Genomic DNA, 17700 nt, shown 5'->3' on the forward strand with positions numbered 1-17700 from the left:
CCAGGGTGTTTTCAAAATAAGCAGAGCAGCACAAAAGCAGACTTAGGTATCATTAGCTCAGTATTCTCTAGTGTGCTCTCTCTAGCAGCTTCTGAATTTATGCTAATGCACATCGGTTATTAGCTCCTCATACCAAATCTGAATAGAAGCCTCTTCCCCAAGTTTATTCTACCCAACTAGACCTCAGCCAGCAAAGCCGCTAGCAGGGAACTTCTTTTATTCTCTGTAATGTATTTCCCAGAGGGTACTTAAATATTGCAGCTGAAATCTATAGAAGAGTAGACAATGGTTGGAATTCAATATCACTAAGTACAGAGCCTTCACTATCCATATCAAAAACTATTATGGTACATAAAAGTACAGTAACCTTGGAAGTCGTTCTACTTCTTTGCCTTTTATTTTCAGGGCTTTAAAATTTTTCTCCCAATCATGTACGGTAAAAAGATGCTTTTCCACGAGGGCTTCTATATCAACTTGCCCAATTACAATCCATTCCTATTTAAAGCATGAAAAATATATTAAAGAAGTAGGACTAATAAATTGATATTTAAAAGATTCGAATATAACTATTAAGACCAATAATATGAAGAAAATGTGGGATACTCAAATACCAACTTAAGTAAATATAATTATTACTATATCATCTAAAGAGTGAAGAGGAAAATAAACTTTCTGGGGAAAAAAGTAATCATAAACTTTTTAAAGGAGAAAATAAAACCCTTGTTTTAGATTCTATTCTAAAATTGGATGTATATGAAGTACAAGTATAGGATCACTACGACAAACCCAAAACTCACTCTAAACTATAAATCTGGAAGTATCCAACCTTACCCAACAGAATTTAGAAATTTAACAAGCAGTACAGTGGCAGGTAAGGAACTGAACAAATTTTCAGCCCTGAGTATTCAAAATTAGTACAAATGAAACATGAATTTAGGGGTTATATTTTTAGTTATAGGTATGATGAACTTAAGCAGAAATAAGTAGTCATGTTCCACATAACGGCATTTCAATCAGTGACGGACAACATATGTGACAGTGACTATACCAGTCCAGGTATGTAGTAGGCTATACCACCCAAGTTCGTGTTGTAAACATATTTTATGACAGTCACATGATAACAGAATTGCCTACTGACACATTTCTTAGAATGTGCCACTATTGTTATGTCTCCCTGAGTTCATTAATATTTAAGTACTTCCCCTCAAAATGTATTTTCAGGAGAATCAACATTAATACAACAGAATCATGTCACATTCCAAGTTGCTACAACTTATGAAAACTAGTTTATCTTCACAAAAATCAAAGACAAAATAATTAGTGTAACTTCTTTCATCTGCAGCAAAAATCTAAATTATATAAGAATCCATAAATCAAGCTCTCTGGTTTGTCATATTTTAATTTTATGTCATATAACATACACTATTAATTTGCACATTTAATGTTAATACAATCAAGTCAAAAATTATGACAGGATAGAAAATTACATGTTTATACCTTATGTTGGTTTAAAACAGCTGACAATCTTCTAAATAGATCTTCTGCTTTGCTGTAAATAGTCAGAAATCCACTTGCATTTCTATCAATCATAATAGAGAAAATAGATTCATCTCCTGCCTCACCCACTCCCTTAAACTGATTTGGAATGCCAATGAATCTCTTCATTTCTCTATAATATTTAGCCCGGATTTCTTCAAAAGGCGGCCTGAACTGTAACCGTCCCTGTCTGAAATTTAAAAAGAAAAAAGCTTAATTAAAATTATATATGTTAGTTTAAAATATAAATTATTGGAAATTTATGAATTGGTAACTAAATTGTGGTTAAAAACAACTTACTTGTAAGTTAAGTCTATATTTATTTCTGGCAGATTCTCATTAAGCGCTTCTAAGCCCATCTGATACTGATGCTCCAGAGCTTTGTAGAGCTGATGGTTCCAGTGCTGCTTCCACGCATGCATATCACTTGCTTGGAATCCCTAATATAGAACATTCACATTTTTACTTAAAAATTAGGTGACAGGATACATATTTCAATTAATATTTTCATATCACACAAATATACTTAAAAGCAAAAATTCACTTTAATATCTTAAAACATTCAACTTCTACATGAAAAAATGTTCAACATTATTAGCAATCAAAGAGATGCAAATCAAAACTATACTGAGAGTCTATCTAACCTCAATCAGAATGGCAATCATAAAGAAGTCAAATAAAAATAAATGTTGGCAAGGCTGTGGGGAAATAGATACTCATTGATAGTGGGATTGCAAAATAGTCAAGCCACTATGGAGCTCAGTGTGGAGATAACTTAGAAAACTGGAAATGGATCCACCATATGATCTGGCCATACCACTATATGAGTATCTTTCCAAGGAGATTGAAACCAGAGAACTTCAATAACATAGGCATACCCATATTCACAGCAGCACAATTCACAATAGCCAAACTATGGAACCAACCCAGGTATCCATCAACAGATAAATGGGTTAAAAATTATGGGAAATACACACAAAAGAATTCTACTCAGCAATAAAGAAAAATAAAATCACAGCATTTGCAAGAAAATGGAAGGACCTGGAGAGCATTATGTTCAATGAGATTAGCCAACAGAGAGAATGAAGGGTCATTATTTTTTCTTTAATATGTGTAGGATAGGGAAGTAATCAGGATACAAGAGAAACTCCAGATGAAGAGGAGAAACTACAGGGGAACCAGGGCAGAGATAACAGGGTAGCGGTGGAGGAAGATTTATGTTCATTAATAGAAATACTACTAAAGACTCTGTATATACATGTGAATATATACCAACATCAATCTGGGTACTTTATGTTGGGAGAGAAATGAGAGGAAGGGGCACCAGGAGCATGTGCATGTATGTCATTGTCAATATGATTTACATTATGATGTAAGACTATATTACACAAATAGCACAAAAAAATTCAACTTCGTGTCTCTTTAGTATGAGTTTATACAGCATCAAATATGAAAATATCTAATCTTGCTAATAAATAGTATACTGAAAGATCAGTAAAATTTAAAAATAAAGGTAATGGTAAAACAGTTTATATTTGGACTTTATTGTATAATGCAAAACACACAAATGATGGTATATTTTGTAATTTTTTTGTTCATTTTCAAAGATTCTTTACTTTCCTTACTTCCTAAATATTCTATTGGATAGTTTAAAGTTAGAGAAATTTTAAAATATTAGAAATATCAGAATATTTTACATAAATTTTGCTTCCATACAATCATAATAATATCAAGTCTAGTACTTTTGCTTTTTACTTAAAGTTCTAAAAACTGAAAAATATGTAAGATAACTCATAGTCATCTAAATCCCACTGCCACCTACTATGAATCAGGACCTATTCAAACACCTGTGTATATATCATGTCTTACACAGAAATTTAAATAGAAGTAAAGTTTTATTTTCCTAGAATAAGAGGAAAAATTCTGACAGTTAATTTAGTCATTACGTCACTGCCTAAACCTAATTTGTGTTCTATAAATGTCAAAATCACCTACCTAAAAGAAAATTAACAAATGATATTTAAGCATCAAGTCAGAAAAGATACAAACTGAATTGAGGGATTAGGCATCCCATAAGAGAATCAAATTTATTTTTATATTTTATGTAATTTTATTGTTAATTTATGGCCTTTATAATTCAGTCAAAGCATTTATTAAAATTTTATCAGCAAAGATTTAAAGATGACCTTCACAATCTTATCAATTCATATATTCACATTCTGAAAGGTCTTATTTCAAAGCATATGCACAAAGTAAAACATAATCTACCTGTGCTTCTACACTTGCTAAGCCAGTTCTCAATTCTTGTAATCCATCTTTCCAACGTTGTTGTTGCCGAAGCAGATCGATATTCATAAGAACCACCACCTATTAAAATTTAAAGCATGGTACTTTCAAAGCATTGTGGAAATACAGTAACTTTTAAGTAGAAAAAACTGACAGACATCACCTAACCAAGTGAGCAAGCATAACTCAATCTATAAGAAATAGTAACACCTGCCTGAGGTACTACTGAAAAGGGCAAAGCATTACTTCTGCAGTATTACTGACAAAATACAAGAGAAAATATTGTATAAAACTACATTGAGAAATATTCCAAAAATAATCATCTAGTGCTCATTAAAAGTAATAAGGTCATGAAAAACAAGGAATACTGAGGAAGAGACTACAGAGACTCAACAACTAAATGTAAAGTTAAAACTGGATTATATCCTAGAAAAGAAAATGGAAGTTAGTGGAATTCAAATACTTGTGGAATTCAAAACAGTTTGTTTTCTGGTTTTCATAACTGTATTATAGTTACATCAGCTGATAATATTAAGAGAAGCTTATCAAAGAATAATGAATTCTGTACTATTCAACTTTAAGTCTGAAATTATTTCAAAATAAGTTTTATAAAAATTCATTCTAAATACTTTTTAAATGATACTATTCATAAATTATTTGATTTTATAAACAAAGTATACCTTTTCACAGAATGTAGTGTGCCATTTTCTCAGTTTTCTATTTTCAGTAGCAAGACGTTCTGCAGCATTTTGGAGTTTTTGGATATAGCCTTCTAATTCTTTAGGATTGTCCCAAGTAATATGTGACTTTCCTCCACTTCCTGCCTTTGAATTCTATGTGTAACAAGTAACATTTAGTATTTATATACATTTCTTTTTCCCAAAAGACTCAATTCTACACCATAAACCACATTACATCCAACACTGACCTGCAACAAAGAAAGTATATAATAATTTGTCATTTTATAAGTGATACGGCAGTCTGGTCAAAATTGAATAGCCCCATATCTTCCAGGTTCTTCCTGTTACAACTAAAAACCCTTAGATATAAGGCAACAAATACACAGAGGAAGACTAGAAGATAGTATGAAGAGGGTAGACCATCTAGAAACCTCAGGAATTAAAAATGACATACCTGGCTTCTAACTGTCTCTTATATACACAAGATAATGCACTACACAATAAAAGTATGTCAGGAGAACCAGCTTCCTATTGCTAAAGAACTGGGAAAATAGCAGCCTAACAGTAGAAAATCTTTTGAGCAAAACCCACCCTGTTTTGGCCAAACACCAGTAGAAAAATTACCCCCTCTTGCTATAATTTCAGTGGGACCAAGTACAGAGCTGATCTTCCATCCTCCACTTGCAAAAGCAAGGAAAGGTCCAATTTTCCTTGCCAAGATACGTTGGTGGGGTTGAAGAAGGAGTGGAGCTTCCACACCTTACTTCACTGAAACAAAACAGTGTGAACCATTCTTCTGCTCTACTAGCCCCATTGTCAAAAAAGGCCTGCAGGGAGTGGCTTCATCTCTGCTTAAAGGTAGTGAGACAGCACCAGTTGATGCCTCACTTTCACAGGAAAGGGTCAGTAAGGAAGAAAGGGGTATTGAACTTCCACTCATCTGTAATAAAGCAGTGCAAATTAGTATTCTACATTCATCAAGATGGTACCTGCAGGATCCAACAAAAAACTGAACATACATACCCCACCCAGCCCTCATGCTTTATTCATGCTTCAGCAGAATGACTGTTTTCTAAAATATTAAGATTAAATATTAACCAAAGTATCATAATATAATGCCTAAAATGACGAGGATATAACTGAAATCATTCGTGATACCAAAAACTAGAAAAATCACAGACTGGAATGAGGGGAAAAAAAAACAATCAACAGATGCCAATACTAAAATGAATCTGATGCTAGAATTATATTAACAAGATTTTAAGGCATCCACCATAAAAATGCTTCAAACTAGCAATTACAAATTCTGCTGAAGCTGGTAGAAAACAGAAAGAAAAATATAAAGAAATTTTCCAGAAAAAAAGGATAGAGAACTGAAAACTATAATTAACAGAAATTTTAAAAACTCACTAAATGGACTCTATACTGGAATGGAGATGTTAGAAATAGAATCACTAAATCTGAAGAGAAATCTACAGAATTTATCAAATGTGAACAGAGAAAAATGGGAAAAAAATGAATAGACTCTCAGGGACTGCTGAGATCATATAACTAATATACATAATTCTGATATTCTAAAAAGAGAGAAGAGAGAAACTGAAATGGATATTCAAAGAACAATGGCTAACACATCCAAAATTAGAAGAAAAAAAATACCATAAACCTACAGATAAAAGAGTAAATCCCCCCCAAAAAAACAAAAACAAAAAAAAATCCCATGGTAATTAAACTTCTAAAATTTCAGCTGTGTGCAAATATATCCCTATTACTCTGAACTTCATTATGATATGAGGCTACAATGTAACAATAAAGTATTAAAAAAAAGCTAAAGATTTCAGAAAAATCTTTGAAATCATGAAAGCGCTCAGAGAAACATTGAATTACTTGAAATGGAACACAAATTCAAATAACAACATATTTCTCAAATGAAACCATGGAGACCAGCAAAAATAAAACAACACTTCTAAAGTGCTAAAAGACTGACAAACATGAATTTCATTATCTGGTGAAAATACCCTTCAGGAGTAAGGGGAAATGAAAACATATATTCTCAGACAAAAGAAAACTAAACTTAAAGCCTGGCTGAAGGAAATTCTGTAAATAATAAGGAACTGATACCAAAAGAAGCTTGGAAAAAAGTACAATGGGATGATCTTTTTAAAAAAAGAAATACACACACACACACACACACACACACACACACACACATAAACACACTAAACTATCTTTTACATGAGCTCCTTAAATAATAATATTTGTTAACTGGAGCAAAAATTATAACATAATCTGATATGGTACTCAATGAATATAGCAGAAGTAGTTCAGAAAAATACATAAAAGTGGACAGGAAAAACAGACAAATAGAAATAAGGTGTCTACACTTAAATGGTAAGGCTTAGTAAGTCTCTGAAATATAGCAGATCTTTAATGAACAGCCAACAAATGAATTAAGCTAAATATATTTATGTGCAAGAAAATACTCTGTGAATCAGTTTTGAAAGCATTACTAATTATCACATACCACTTATTCTTATTCTATTGCCAGAAAATACTGAAGTATATAAATTAGTCTTTGCCCTCCAAAATTCTACAGTATAGTGAGTAGTCAAAGGATTATAAAAAACTTCAATGTTCTAGAATTTCTACTCCACTCATATCTTAGTTTTTTTTAATCTACTGTTATGTCTCACTTAATAACATACTAAATTATCTACCTCTCTCAAAAAAATTTCATAAAATAAGTTTTTCTCTCCAGAAATATCAACAGATGCTGTATGATGGCACCAGCTTGTCATCCCAGTACTTGAGAGGCCGAGAAAGGAGGATCGCAGGTTCTTGGCCAGCCTCAGCAACTTGTGAGGCCCTTCACAAGTTAGTGAGATCCTGTTTCAAAATAAAGAATAAAATGGGGCTGGGAGTGTATCTTGGAGGTAGAATGCTCCTGGGTTCAATCCCCAGTATAGCAAAAAAAGAAAATAAGAAGAATGAAAGAAAAAAAAAAGAAAAAAAGAAATACCAACAGATATTTGAATATATTTATTAGAAAAGAAAAGGTTACAAAAGCTTACAATTAAAACAAGTGATGCATTATATAAAAGTAGTCCATTTTCAAAAACAGCCTCAAAATATGCACAAAAAATATAATATACATTAGACTGTTAATACTTGGTGGTATTATAGGACTTTTTTGTTGTTTACCAATATCTTTTAAAACTTTCCTTTGTAAACTCATATTCAACATATCTGACAACAAAAAGGTTTTGAAACAATTTATAAACAACTATAATATTTATAACATAAAGTTTAAGCCTGTAAATTAATATGCAAAAGAGAGTTAAGATAGTAGGACTGGCTATCATTTGAAAGGTCTGCTTTAACAGATCAAATACCTTAGTTGGCATTTGGGAACTTAGATTTTTTTATTTTTTTATTTTATTTTTTTTTTTTTTGCGGGTCTGGGGATGGAACCCAGGGGCATTCGACCTCCGAGCTACACCCCCTACCCTAGTTTTTATTCTTTATTTTGAAACTGGGTCTCACTGAGTTGCAGAGGGCCTCACTGAGTAGCTGAGGCTGTCCGCGAACCGCGATCCTCCAGGTCTCAGCCTCCCGAATGCTGGGATTACAAGCGTGCGCCACCACGCCTGGCTGGGAACTTAGATTTTTGAAAGGTTCCTCCTACTATCCTAACTGATGAGAATGGCTCCCTATCCCCAAACAATATGGTTTATGCCAAATAGTTGCTTTCCTTCTAGGAGACTGGCACTATTGAATATAGTAGGCAAAAAATGCTTATATGACCAGTCCCCAATATAAACTTGAGTTTTCATTCTAATGGCAGCCTTCCCCAGTCAGAAAACATTTCACATGTACACAATTTGTTGCTAATGGAATTTAGCATTTCCTGGGTGACTACACTGGGAAAGGATTCTTGGAAGCTTACAACTAGTTTCTTTTTCTTTTCTTTTTCTTTTTTTCTTCTTCAGGTCTGGAGATGGAACCCAGGAGCATTTCGACCTCCAAGCTACACCCCTGCCCTGTTTTTTATTCCTTATTTTGAAACAGGGTCTCACTGAGTTGCAGAGGGCCTCACTAAGTAGCTGAGGCTGTCTGCAAACCGTGATCCTCCGGTCTCAGCCTCCTGAATGCTGGGATTATAAACATGCTCCACATCTGACACCTAGTTTATTTAGGCTTCAGCCCAAGTACCCTTTGCAGATTTTGTTCTGTATCCATGCACTGTAATAATTAATTGCTATGAGTATAACTACAATCTAAGTCTTGTGAGTACAAGTAAACACGAAGTCCTGTGACTCATCCTAGTGAATCAGAAAACCTGAGAGTGGTCCTGAGGCTCCTGAAAATTTTAAACGATTAATTTTCAAATAAAAAAATTAAAACACATATTTGTTTTCTACTTATTTTTTCACATATAAAGGCTAAAAAATTTCAAAAGCTAATAGTCACATAGTAACATATAATTTAAACACTATGGTGTGTTTTACTAACTTCACAAGTGTGGTCATTAAAGTAAACACAGATAAAGAGCAAATAAGTCTTTAATTACAAAACTGAAAGATGGCAGAAAAGCACTAATGATTCTTGTATATGAGGACTGCACATGTTAGTAGAAAATAGATATAATAGCTATAAATCAAATATTATCTATATTAATGCAATTGCTCACAATCAATTGAAAACTTCAAAATATGTAAAATATAACTGCTTAAAATCTCCAGCCTGCCAGGAGTGGTGGTGCATGCTTGTAATCCCCATGCTTGGGAGTGAAGACAGGAGGGGATCTCACAGGTTCGAAGCCAGCCACGCTGGCTTAAGAGACCCTGTTTCCAAATAAAAAAAGTATAAAAATAGGTCTGGGAGTGTAGCCCAGAGGTAGAAGGGTTTCCAGGAACCCCAGTACCACCAAAAAAATAAAAAAATAAAATAAAATCTACAGCCTGAAAGAATGTCATTTGTGAAGAATGAACAAAGTCAATGGGCAGCAAAAGAAAGTCTAGATCAATTTCTATACTAATCTGAAGGGTATTATGAAAAACTAAGAATCACTTCACATGTAAAACTAATTATAAAGCATAAAAAGTTAATTTACCTTGATTATCTGCTCAAATGCTAAGGCAGATTGTAACATCATTGGCCTCTGACTTTGAATCATTTGTTGATCAATAGAATTGTAAAAATGTGCCACCTATAAAGTAAAAGTCTAGTTAGCAAAAATTGATAAATAACAGATTTTATATTTAAGCTTTCATTTTTCTTCATTTCTAACTGAATGAAAATTTTAACTTTTCTCAGTCCTAAGGTTAAGCAGAAATAGTTTTTCATCTCCAATCCAGGATTCACTCATGAAGTAATATACACAATCAACACATTACGTTGAGTTCTTACAATTTGCCGAGTCAGGTTCTGAGGCTGATTTTTAAAAAGACAATAAAACCTGGTCTCTGGAATTAAGAAGTTCACAGACTTGGGAAAGAAAGAACCCCAGAAAGGTATGTTAAATGCTAAACAAATTCAATTCCTAACTCTTGTACCTCTTGAAACCTGCTCTTTCCTTTTCCAATATATACCATAATGATTTATCCAATTCTTAGCTCAAGGATTATGTCTTAATTTTCTCACATTCCTTAACAGCAAAATCCTATTAACTATACTTTCAAAATAATCCTGAATCCAACCACATCATACCACCTCCATCAATCCCACTGTACCCCACCTTGGCAAGATCAGTGAAAAATTCCCCTAACTAGTCTCCTTGCTTTCAGTCATGTTCTTCAATCATTCATTCAAAGTAGCCAGTAACATTAAATATATATATTGCTGGGCGTGGTGGCACATGCTTGTAATCCCCGCCCTTGGGAGGCAGAGACAGAAGGATCACATAGGTTCGAAGCCAGCCATGCTGGCTTAAGAGACCCTGTTTTCAAATAAAAAGTATAAAATAGGTCTTGGAGTGTAGCCCAGAGGTAGAAGGGCTTCCAGGAACCCCAGTACCACAAAAACAAACAAACAAACAACAACAACAACAGCAACAAATATATATCACTTCTCTTGCCTACAGAAAATATAATGACTTTCCAATATACTTAAGAATAAAATCCAAAATGCCAACACATATTAAAAACTTTCCAATGTTTTTCCAATATAGAATCTAGACTCCAAACCCTTACGCTCACCCCACTCTATAAAACTGTACATTAACTGCCTCTCAGTCCCACTACAAGCTTCTCCCTCACTGTACTACAATCAAACTGACCTCCTAACTGCTATTCTAACCTACAAAGTGAGGGAGGCCTCAACTGTACCTGCCATTCCCTCTGGCTGAAATAGTCTTCCTCAGGACACTTGAATGATTCTTTTGCTCCCTTTAGGTCCTGTCTCATCTCAGGTTTTACCTCTTCATCAAGGTCTGCCTTGTACACTCTATATAAAATACCATTCTCTTGACCATGCTTTATTTTCCTTTAAAACATTATCAGTGCCTAGCATTGTATTACATCCCTATGTGTTTACTGTTTCTCCTACTGGAATGACAGCTTTAAGAATATAGTGTCAATCTAGTAGTAAGCAGACACTTCCTAAATGTTTGTTGAATTAGTCCTGGAATCAATAGAGATACATAAAAGGTACCATGGTGGACAACAGACACTGGCAACACTACTAGGGCAAAAGGGAAGGTTCAGGACATTAGATAATATGGATAAAAACTCTGGTGTGAGACTGAGGGGTTTAGGAGAAAGTGTTTTTTTATTTGTGTGTTTTGGGTTTTTTGGTGCTGAGGATTAAACTCAGGTGCATTCTACATATGAGGTACCTCCCAAGCCCTATTTTTTTTTTTTTGAAACAGGACATCACTGAGTTGTGTGGGATCTTGTAATCCAGCCTCCCAAGTACTAGGCTTACAAGCGTATACCACCACATTTGGCTGAGATGGTATCTTTTAATTTTTGTATCCCAGAACCTCACAAAGTTTTTGCACACAGAGTTTTGGTTTTTTTTGTTTTTTTGTTTTTTTACTTAAAAAGTAATTTTAAAGCATCCTCTTGGTTCTAGTACATGCATAAAAAATATACTTTATTTGGAGGTGAATACTCACTTTACCTACTTGGTACCACAAAAGTAGGCCCAGGCATGGATATAGCTCAGTGATAAAGCATATGCAAGACCCTGGGTTTGAGTCTCAGAACCAAAAAATTAAAAAAGTAGGTCCAGAGAAAGCACAATCAAGAAAACAAGAAGCAACAGAACGCATACTACTACAAAAGCAATATGGCCATACTGCCATCTCTCCAACTTTCTACCTTATACTCCCTAATCTATGTGAAATATCTTTTCACAAGCAAAGGTACATAGAAACAGATTCTCACAGTTGTTCTTGCAGGAGTAAATTCAAATACTATATGACCATCCATTTGTTTGTGGAGCCCCTATTGAGACCAATTAAATACAATTCAAAAGTGAACAAACTTCTCAGCTTTTGATTAAGCGACTGCTCCGAGTAATCTGATCATTCACCCTCTGTTCACTGAAGAGATTATATGAATACTTTTACAGTCTCACATCAACCATCAATCCTCCATAAAAACTTACCTGACACGACTTGTATGTATGCTCAGGAAAAGTATTGGAAATTCTGAAGTCTCTGCTTTCACGGGAATCTGAACATCTACGATACAGTACTTATATATCTGCTTGTTTACATATCTATGATCCTTATATATACTTTAATAATTAAATATGGACTTTGGAGTCAGTAAAACTTGGCATCAAATCCTGGCTTCAGAACTTACTATATGTGACATTGCGAAAATTATTCTTATGAGATACCCAAATAGATCAGTAGTAAAATGGAAGATTAATTGCAATACAATATCTCCCCTGTACAGGAGAAATGTTCCAAGACCCCCATGAATGCCTGAAACTGTGGATAGTACTGAACCCCATAATTTAATGCCTTTTCTATCGTAACTAAGAACTTAACACATTCTGTGGCCATAATTTTGGCAATTTGATGTGTGACAGCAAAACTACCACAAATTTCTTTCTCTTTGTTCACAATTTCAAGATAGAAGATTCATTATCACTGTATATGCTACCAACCTCAACACACAATTTATTTCTTCCTTAATTAGAAATTTTACCTTTTCACTTAAAGGAAGCACTTTCCAGCTTCTTCTTTATCTAAGTTGCCAGCATCATTATACTTGCACTTTGGGCCCATTATTAAGTAAAACAAAGGCTACTTGAGCACAAGAACTGAAATACCATGAGAGTGATCAGATCTGATAACCAACATGATTATTATAGGCTGACCGCATAGACAGAGTAGACACTGAATATAGAGATGGCTCAAATCTTGGTCAGGAGTCAGTGGGATGTTGGAAGATTTCATCATCCTACTCAGAACCATGTGGAATTTAAGGGTTTTAAATGGCTTATTTCTGGATTTTTCCATTGAATTTTCAAACTGTAGTGTACTACAGGTAAATGAAACCATGAGAAATAAAATTGAAGATAAGGAGGGACTAAGTAACATAAAGCTGACTTTTAGTGAGCACTCAGTGTTTAGTTTGTTCTCTCCCACTACACCAGTGATTCTCAATTGTAACTGAGTTATATGCCAGAGGACATTTGGCAATGCTTAGAGATATTTTTGATTGTTAGGACTAGGAGGATGCTACAGGAATATACTGAGTACAGGCCAAGGATACTGCTAAACATTCTATAATACAGAGAACATCCCCCCGGGGAAGGGGGGTTATGATCCAAATTATTTCAAGTGCACAGGTGAAAATTCCTATGTCAAACAATCATAACAATGTATTAATTTTTATATCTTTACTACACTGCAACTAAAAGAGCAGGTGCTCTATGAATCTTGGTTGCATAAAAGAATATATGACAAGATACTGTTCCTCCCTTTTACAATACTGTGCTTGACTTCTAACACCAACTGAGAGAAAAGATGTTTAAAAATCTAATATGATAACTGTTACAATCCTAAGTTTCACACTGCATGTAGAAAATACAATTAAATAAGGAAAAACACAAAAGAGAAAATGATTTGGGTTGAAAATTAATGACACTGAGTTTTCCAATCACTGAGAACAAATGGAGACATGCTCAGAGAAAGGGCAAGTTTCATATTACTAAAGCATAATGCCATCATTTGGATCTTAAATGTCTTTCAAAGATGTATGTGTTAAAGACTTGTCTCCCCCAAAGGTATTATTGGGAAGAGGTAGAACTTTTTTAAGAGGGGGCACCTAGTGGGAGGTCTTTAGGCCACTGAGGGCATACCTATAAAAGGGGACTGTGGGACTCCATGCCACCTCCTTGCTCTCTTTTCTGCATGAGGTATAAGGTAAGTAGTTTTGCTTTATCACATTTCCCCACAATGATATCCTACCAAACCACAGGCTCAAAAGCAAAGGGGTAAATAATCATGGACTAGAACTTCTGAACTATGAGCTAAACTAAGTTTTTTTGAGCCAGGCATGGTACATGCTTGTAATCCCAGTATGTGGAAGGCTGAGACAGAAGGATCATAGCTTCAGCTACTTAGTGAGGTCCTAGGCAACTTAGTGAGACTCTGTTTCAAAATAAAGAACCCTCCCCTGAAAAAATAGGTTTAGGTTGTAGCTCAGAGGTAGAATGCTCCCGAGTTCAATCCCCAGTACCACACACACACACAAAAAAAAAAAAAAAACTTTTTTTCTTTCTATGTTGATTATCTCAAGTACTTGTTCTAATGACAAAGACCTGGCTAATACAGATAGGCTACAATAAGAGGAGAATACGGGCAGTGAAGGTCACACCAGTAAGGTTACTTAGGAAGTGACAGAGAAAGAACTTGTATGCCGCGTTGAGGAGATAGACAATGAGGTGGTGACAACTGGCTTTAAACTGAGAAGAGATATAGTGGTGCTGTGCAAATAGGCAGATGGAGAAAATGAATAGAAACAAAGACCAATCCATTAGACTAGGAATGTTCTACAAGAAGGAAGGCAGAAGACTCATTTTAATTGGAAGATCCTTTAAACCCTCTGCAAGGTACATGAAACAAAGAAGGAAGATATTCTACTTTTACAAATGTTTTTCGAATAAAAAGCAGTGATACCTTCAATTAATAAATCCCTATAGAGTTATAAAGTAAATTTTGTAATGTAGCTAATTAGCAAACCATAATTTCACATTAACGATGCTATTCTGAAAGCCTAAGATATTAAAAATTGAAAACCAAAACTTTAACACATTCTAGTTAATGTGATGAACTCAAAAGAAACACGTCTTTAAAAATATAATTTCATACTTGTTTAAGAATAATAGCTTGCTTGCAGAATTTCTGTGCAATGTTTGCAACTTGCTGTATTTTGGCAGGAATAACAAAGCCAAGGGCGGAAAGCTGACGAACTTCTCTCAGAAGAACCACCAAACGATCTGAATAATGTACTTTTAATGATCCGTCATTAGGATCCAATTCCATAATTCGACTACTTGCCTCAATACTTCAAAAAAAAAGAAATAATCTTTTTAGTTTCATGTTCTTACGCTTTTAACCAATGAAATATATGTTGATTATTACAATTTTTCTAGAAATCTAGTATTAAAATTTTAAACATCTTCCTAATTACAGTTTCTGTTATTTTCCCATATTATTTCACAATCCAGAATTTAAAAATAAAGTAAAATATCCAAAATATATCATCACATTAGATTTCAACCAGGCAGTTTTATTTTTTATTTTTTGTGGTTCTGGGGATGGAACCCAGAGGGTTTCTACCTTCGGGTTACGCTCTCAGACCTATTTTCTATTTTATTTGGAAACAGGGTCTCACGAAGTTGCTGAGAGCCCTACTAAGTAGCTGAGGCTGGCTTTGAACCTGTGCAATCCTTCTGTCTCAGCCTCCCAAGTACTGGAATTACAAGTATGCGCCACCACGCCCAGCCTCAACCAAGCAGTTTTAAAGTCAGAAAAATTAATCACTTGACTGTCAGTTAATACTCAAAACTAACATATCTGCCATTTTTTGTTTTCACTGAAGTATATATTAAAAACCTTCTAACTTATTAAAAAAAGAAAAGTTCTAATTTATTTTCTAAAAGTACCTTGCATTTTCAAAATTCAATTTGCTTATTTAATACTTTTATTAAAGAATGAATGATAAAATAAATCTAAATGGTGAGAGAGATATTTAAATGTTTGATCCTCTATCTTTTGCTTCACTAAGGATTGTTCTTTTTTTCAGTTTCTTATAAAATATCAATAAGCATATATTCTTTTGAAGCACTCAAATCAACATGAATTGTAAAAATGCTGAGATAAATTAGCATAAAAGGATTATGTTTTTTATTACCTTTCTATGATTATATTTATAGATATAATGTATATACACATTCTTTTAAAAACTTTTTTTTTTTGGTGCTGGAGATTAAACTCAGGGGTGTTCTACTTCTCCCTAGCCCTATTTTTGAAACAGGATCTTGCTACATTGCTGAGACTGGCCTTGAAGCTATGATCCTTTTGTCTCACACTCCTAAGTACTGAAATTATAGGGATGGACCATTATACCTGGTTTCAAATCATTTTCTTAACTAAGAAAATGTGCAGGCCTTAAAACATAATCTACTAAAAAGCAAACGAATCTATTCACCCTAATTAATAGCACATACAACAAAGTATATAGCACAAAGTAGATTCTTATTTTAAAAAGGCTTTAAATGATGATTTAGTCCAAATTTTCAAACACACACACACACATACACACACACACACACACACACACACACACACAGCCTGCTAGAAAATAATAATGATAATTCTTTTTGTCTTTATTCAGGACTGATCGTAAATATTAGTTTGAGGTTACTCTCGTTCCGGAACCCCTTCCCCGCCATGTGTAGGAGCTGTTTTGTCTTCTATCTTTTCTTGACTTAAACTGTCATATGTATATTAAAAATAATTTGTATATACTAGCATTTTCAAATGTGTTCAAAATACATAGATACTATGGGACAATAAGTTTAAAACCAAAATAATGGTAGGAATTGAAAGGTTTCATTAGCAAATAAGAAACACTAAGTTGAACAAAGTTAAACAGGCTTCCTTAGAACAGATCTCCGGTCTTTGGTATGCTACCATGCAGAGCGTATCACCACTGGATCTAGCTAGCAGTAAAATATGCAAATTTTCTAAAACTAGTCCAAAATTAGAAGCACTCCCCCATTCACCCATTTTTTTTTTTTGCCTGAAGCATCTGTGATGTCTTAGGCTCAAAATAGAAAATGAAAAATTAAATGGCATGAAGTTATAATCATTATTCTCTAGAATCACTATTTTTCCTCTAGAACCAGAAATCTAAAAAAGAAAATAATTACTCAATTTAAGAAGTGCCACTTTTGTCCTCATAGCCCTTTGTACAGTGTAGAGAGAAAAATCATGTTATGGGCAGAGAGAACTTCATGTTATGGGCAGAGTTATTTTTAAAAACATAGACACAGTGGCAAACTCCTATTGTCTATTCTACTAGGGAGGCTGAAGCACGAGGATCATAAATTCAAGGCTAAACTGAGCAACATAGTGAGACTCTAATACAGGAAAAATTAAAAGACTGGAGTATAGCTCAATGGTAAAACACAGGCTGTAGGTCCTAGATTCTGTCACCCACACCAAAAAAAAAAAAAAAAAGAAAAAGAAAAGAAAAGACATGGTAAGTTGCAAATATACAGACAATAATTGGGTTAACCAACTAATACATTCAATAAAGCTCAATAAATATTTACCAAAGACTCTATGTTGGGCACAATAAAAAAACCTCTCTGTATCAAGGAGCTTAAAACTAATATAATTTACAGATGGGTGTGGTGGTGTACACCTGTAATCCTAGGTGCTTGAAGGCTAAGGCAGAAGGATTACAAGTATGAGGAAACCTTATCAACTTAGCTAGGCCCTGTTTCAAAATTGAAAAATAAAGGGCTGGAAATGTAGCTCAGGGATAAAGTACCCATGGGTTTGATCCTTTATACCACAAATAAAAAATAATGTTATTTATAGTCTGTGTATGCATGCATGTGTACTATATTAACATAAAAAGGTAGAAAGATATATATGAATACCAATAACAAAAAAACACAATAGAGGGAAAGTCTAATTCCCAAATAACAATCAACAATTCTAGGG

The 17700-nt window shown here is 34.0% G+C and overlaps 1 protein-coding gene across 2 annotated transcripts in view; it reads right to left on the reverse strand.

Annotated features, from left to right (window-relative positions):
• Nucleotides 1–17700, reverse strand: part of DYNC2H1 (dynein cytoplasmic 2 heavy chain 1) — a gene marked incomplete at both ends in the record, with an annotated part of 293921 nt that overhangs the window by 257507 nt on the left and 18714 nt on the right. For both annotated transcript variants that reach the window (XM_080694845.1, XM_080694844.1), the window contains 7 exons: nt 368–495; nt 1498–1726; nt 1837–1976; nt 3805–3903; nt 4503–4655; nt 9613–9708; nt 14833–15028. In XM_080694845.1, the coding sequence (XP_080550971.1) occupies nt 368–495; nt 1498–1726; nt 1837–1976; nt 3805–3903; nt 4503–4655; nt 9613–9708; nt 14833–15028 (1041 nt within the window). The remainder of the gene's footprint in view (nt 1–367; nt 496–1497; nt 1727–1836; nt 1977–3804; nt 3904–4502; nt 4656–9612; nt 9709–14832; nt 15029–17700) is intronic.

The sequence above is a fragment of the Muscardinus avellanarius genome (assembly GCF_963383645.1).
Source record: "Muscardinus avellanarius genome assembly, chromosome: 1".
In the NCBI taxonomy this organism is placed as follows: Eukaryota; Metazoa; Chordata; class Mammalia; order Rodentia; family Gliridae; genus Muscardinus; species Muscardinus avellanarius.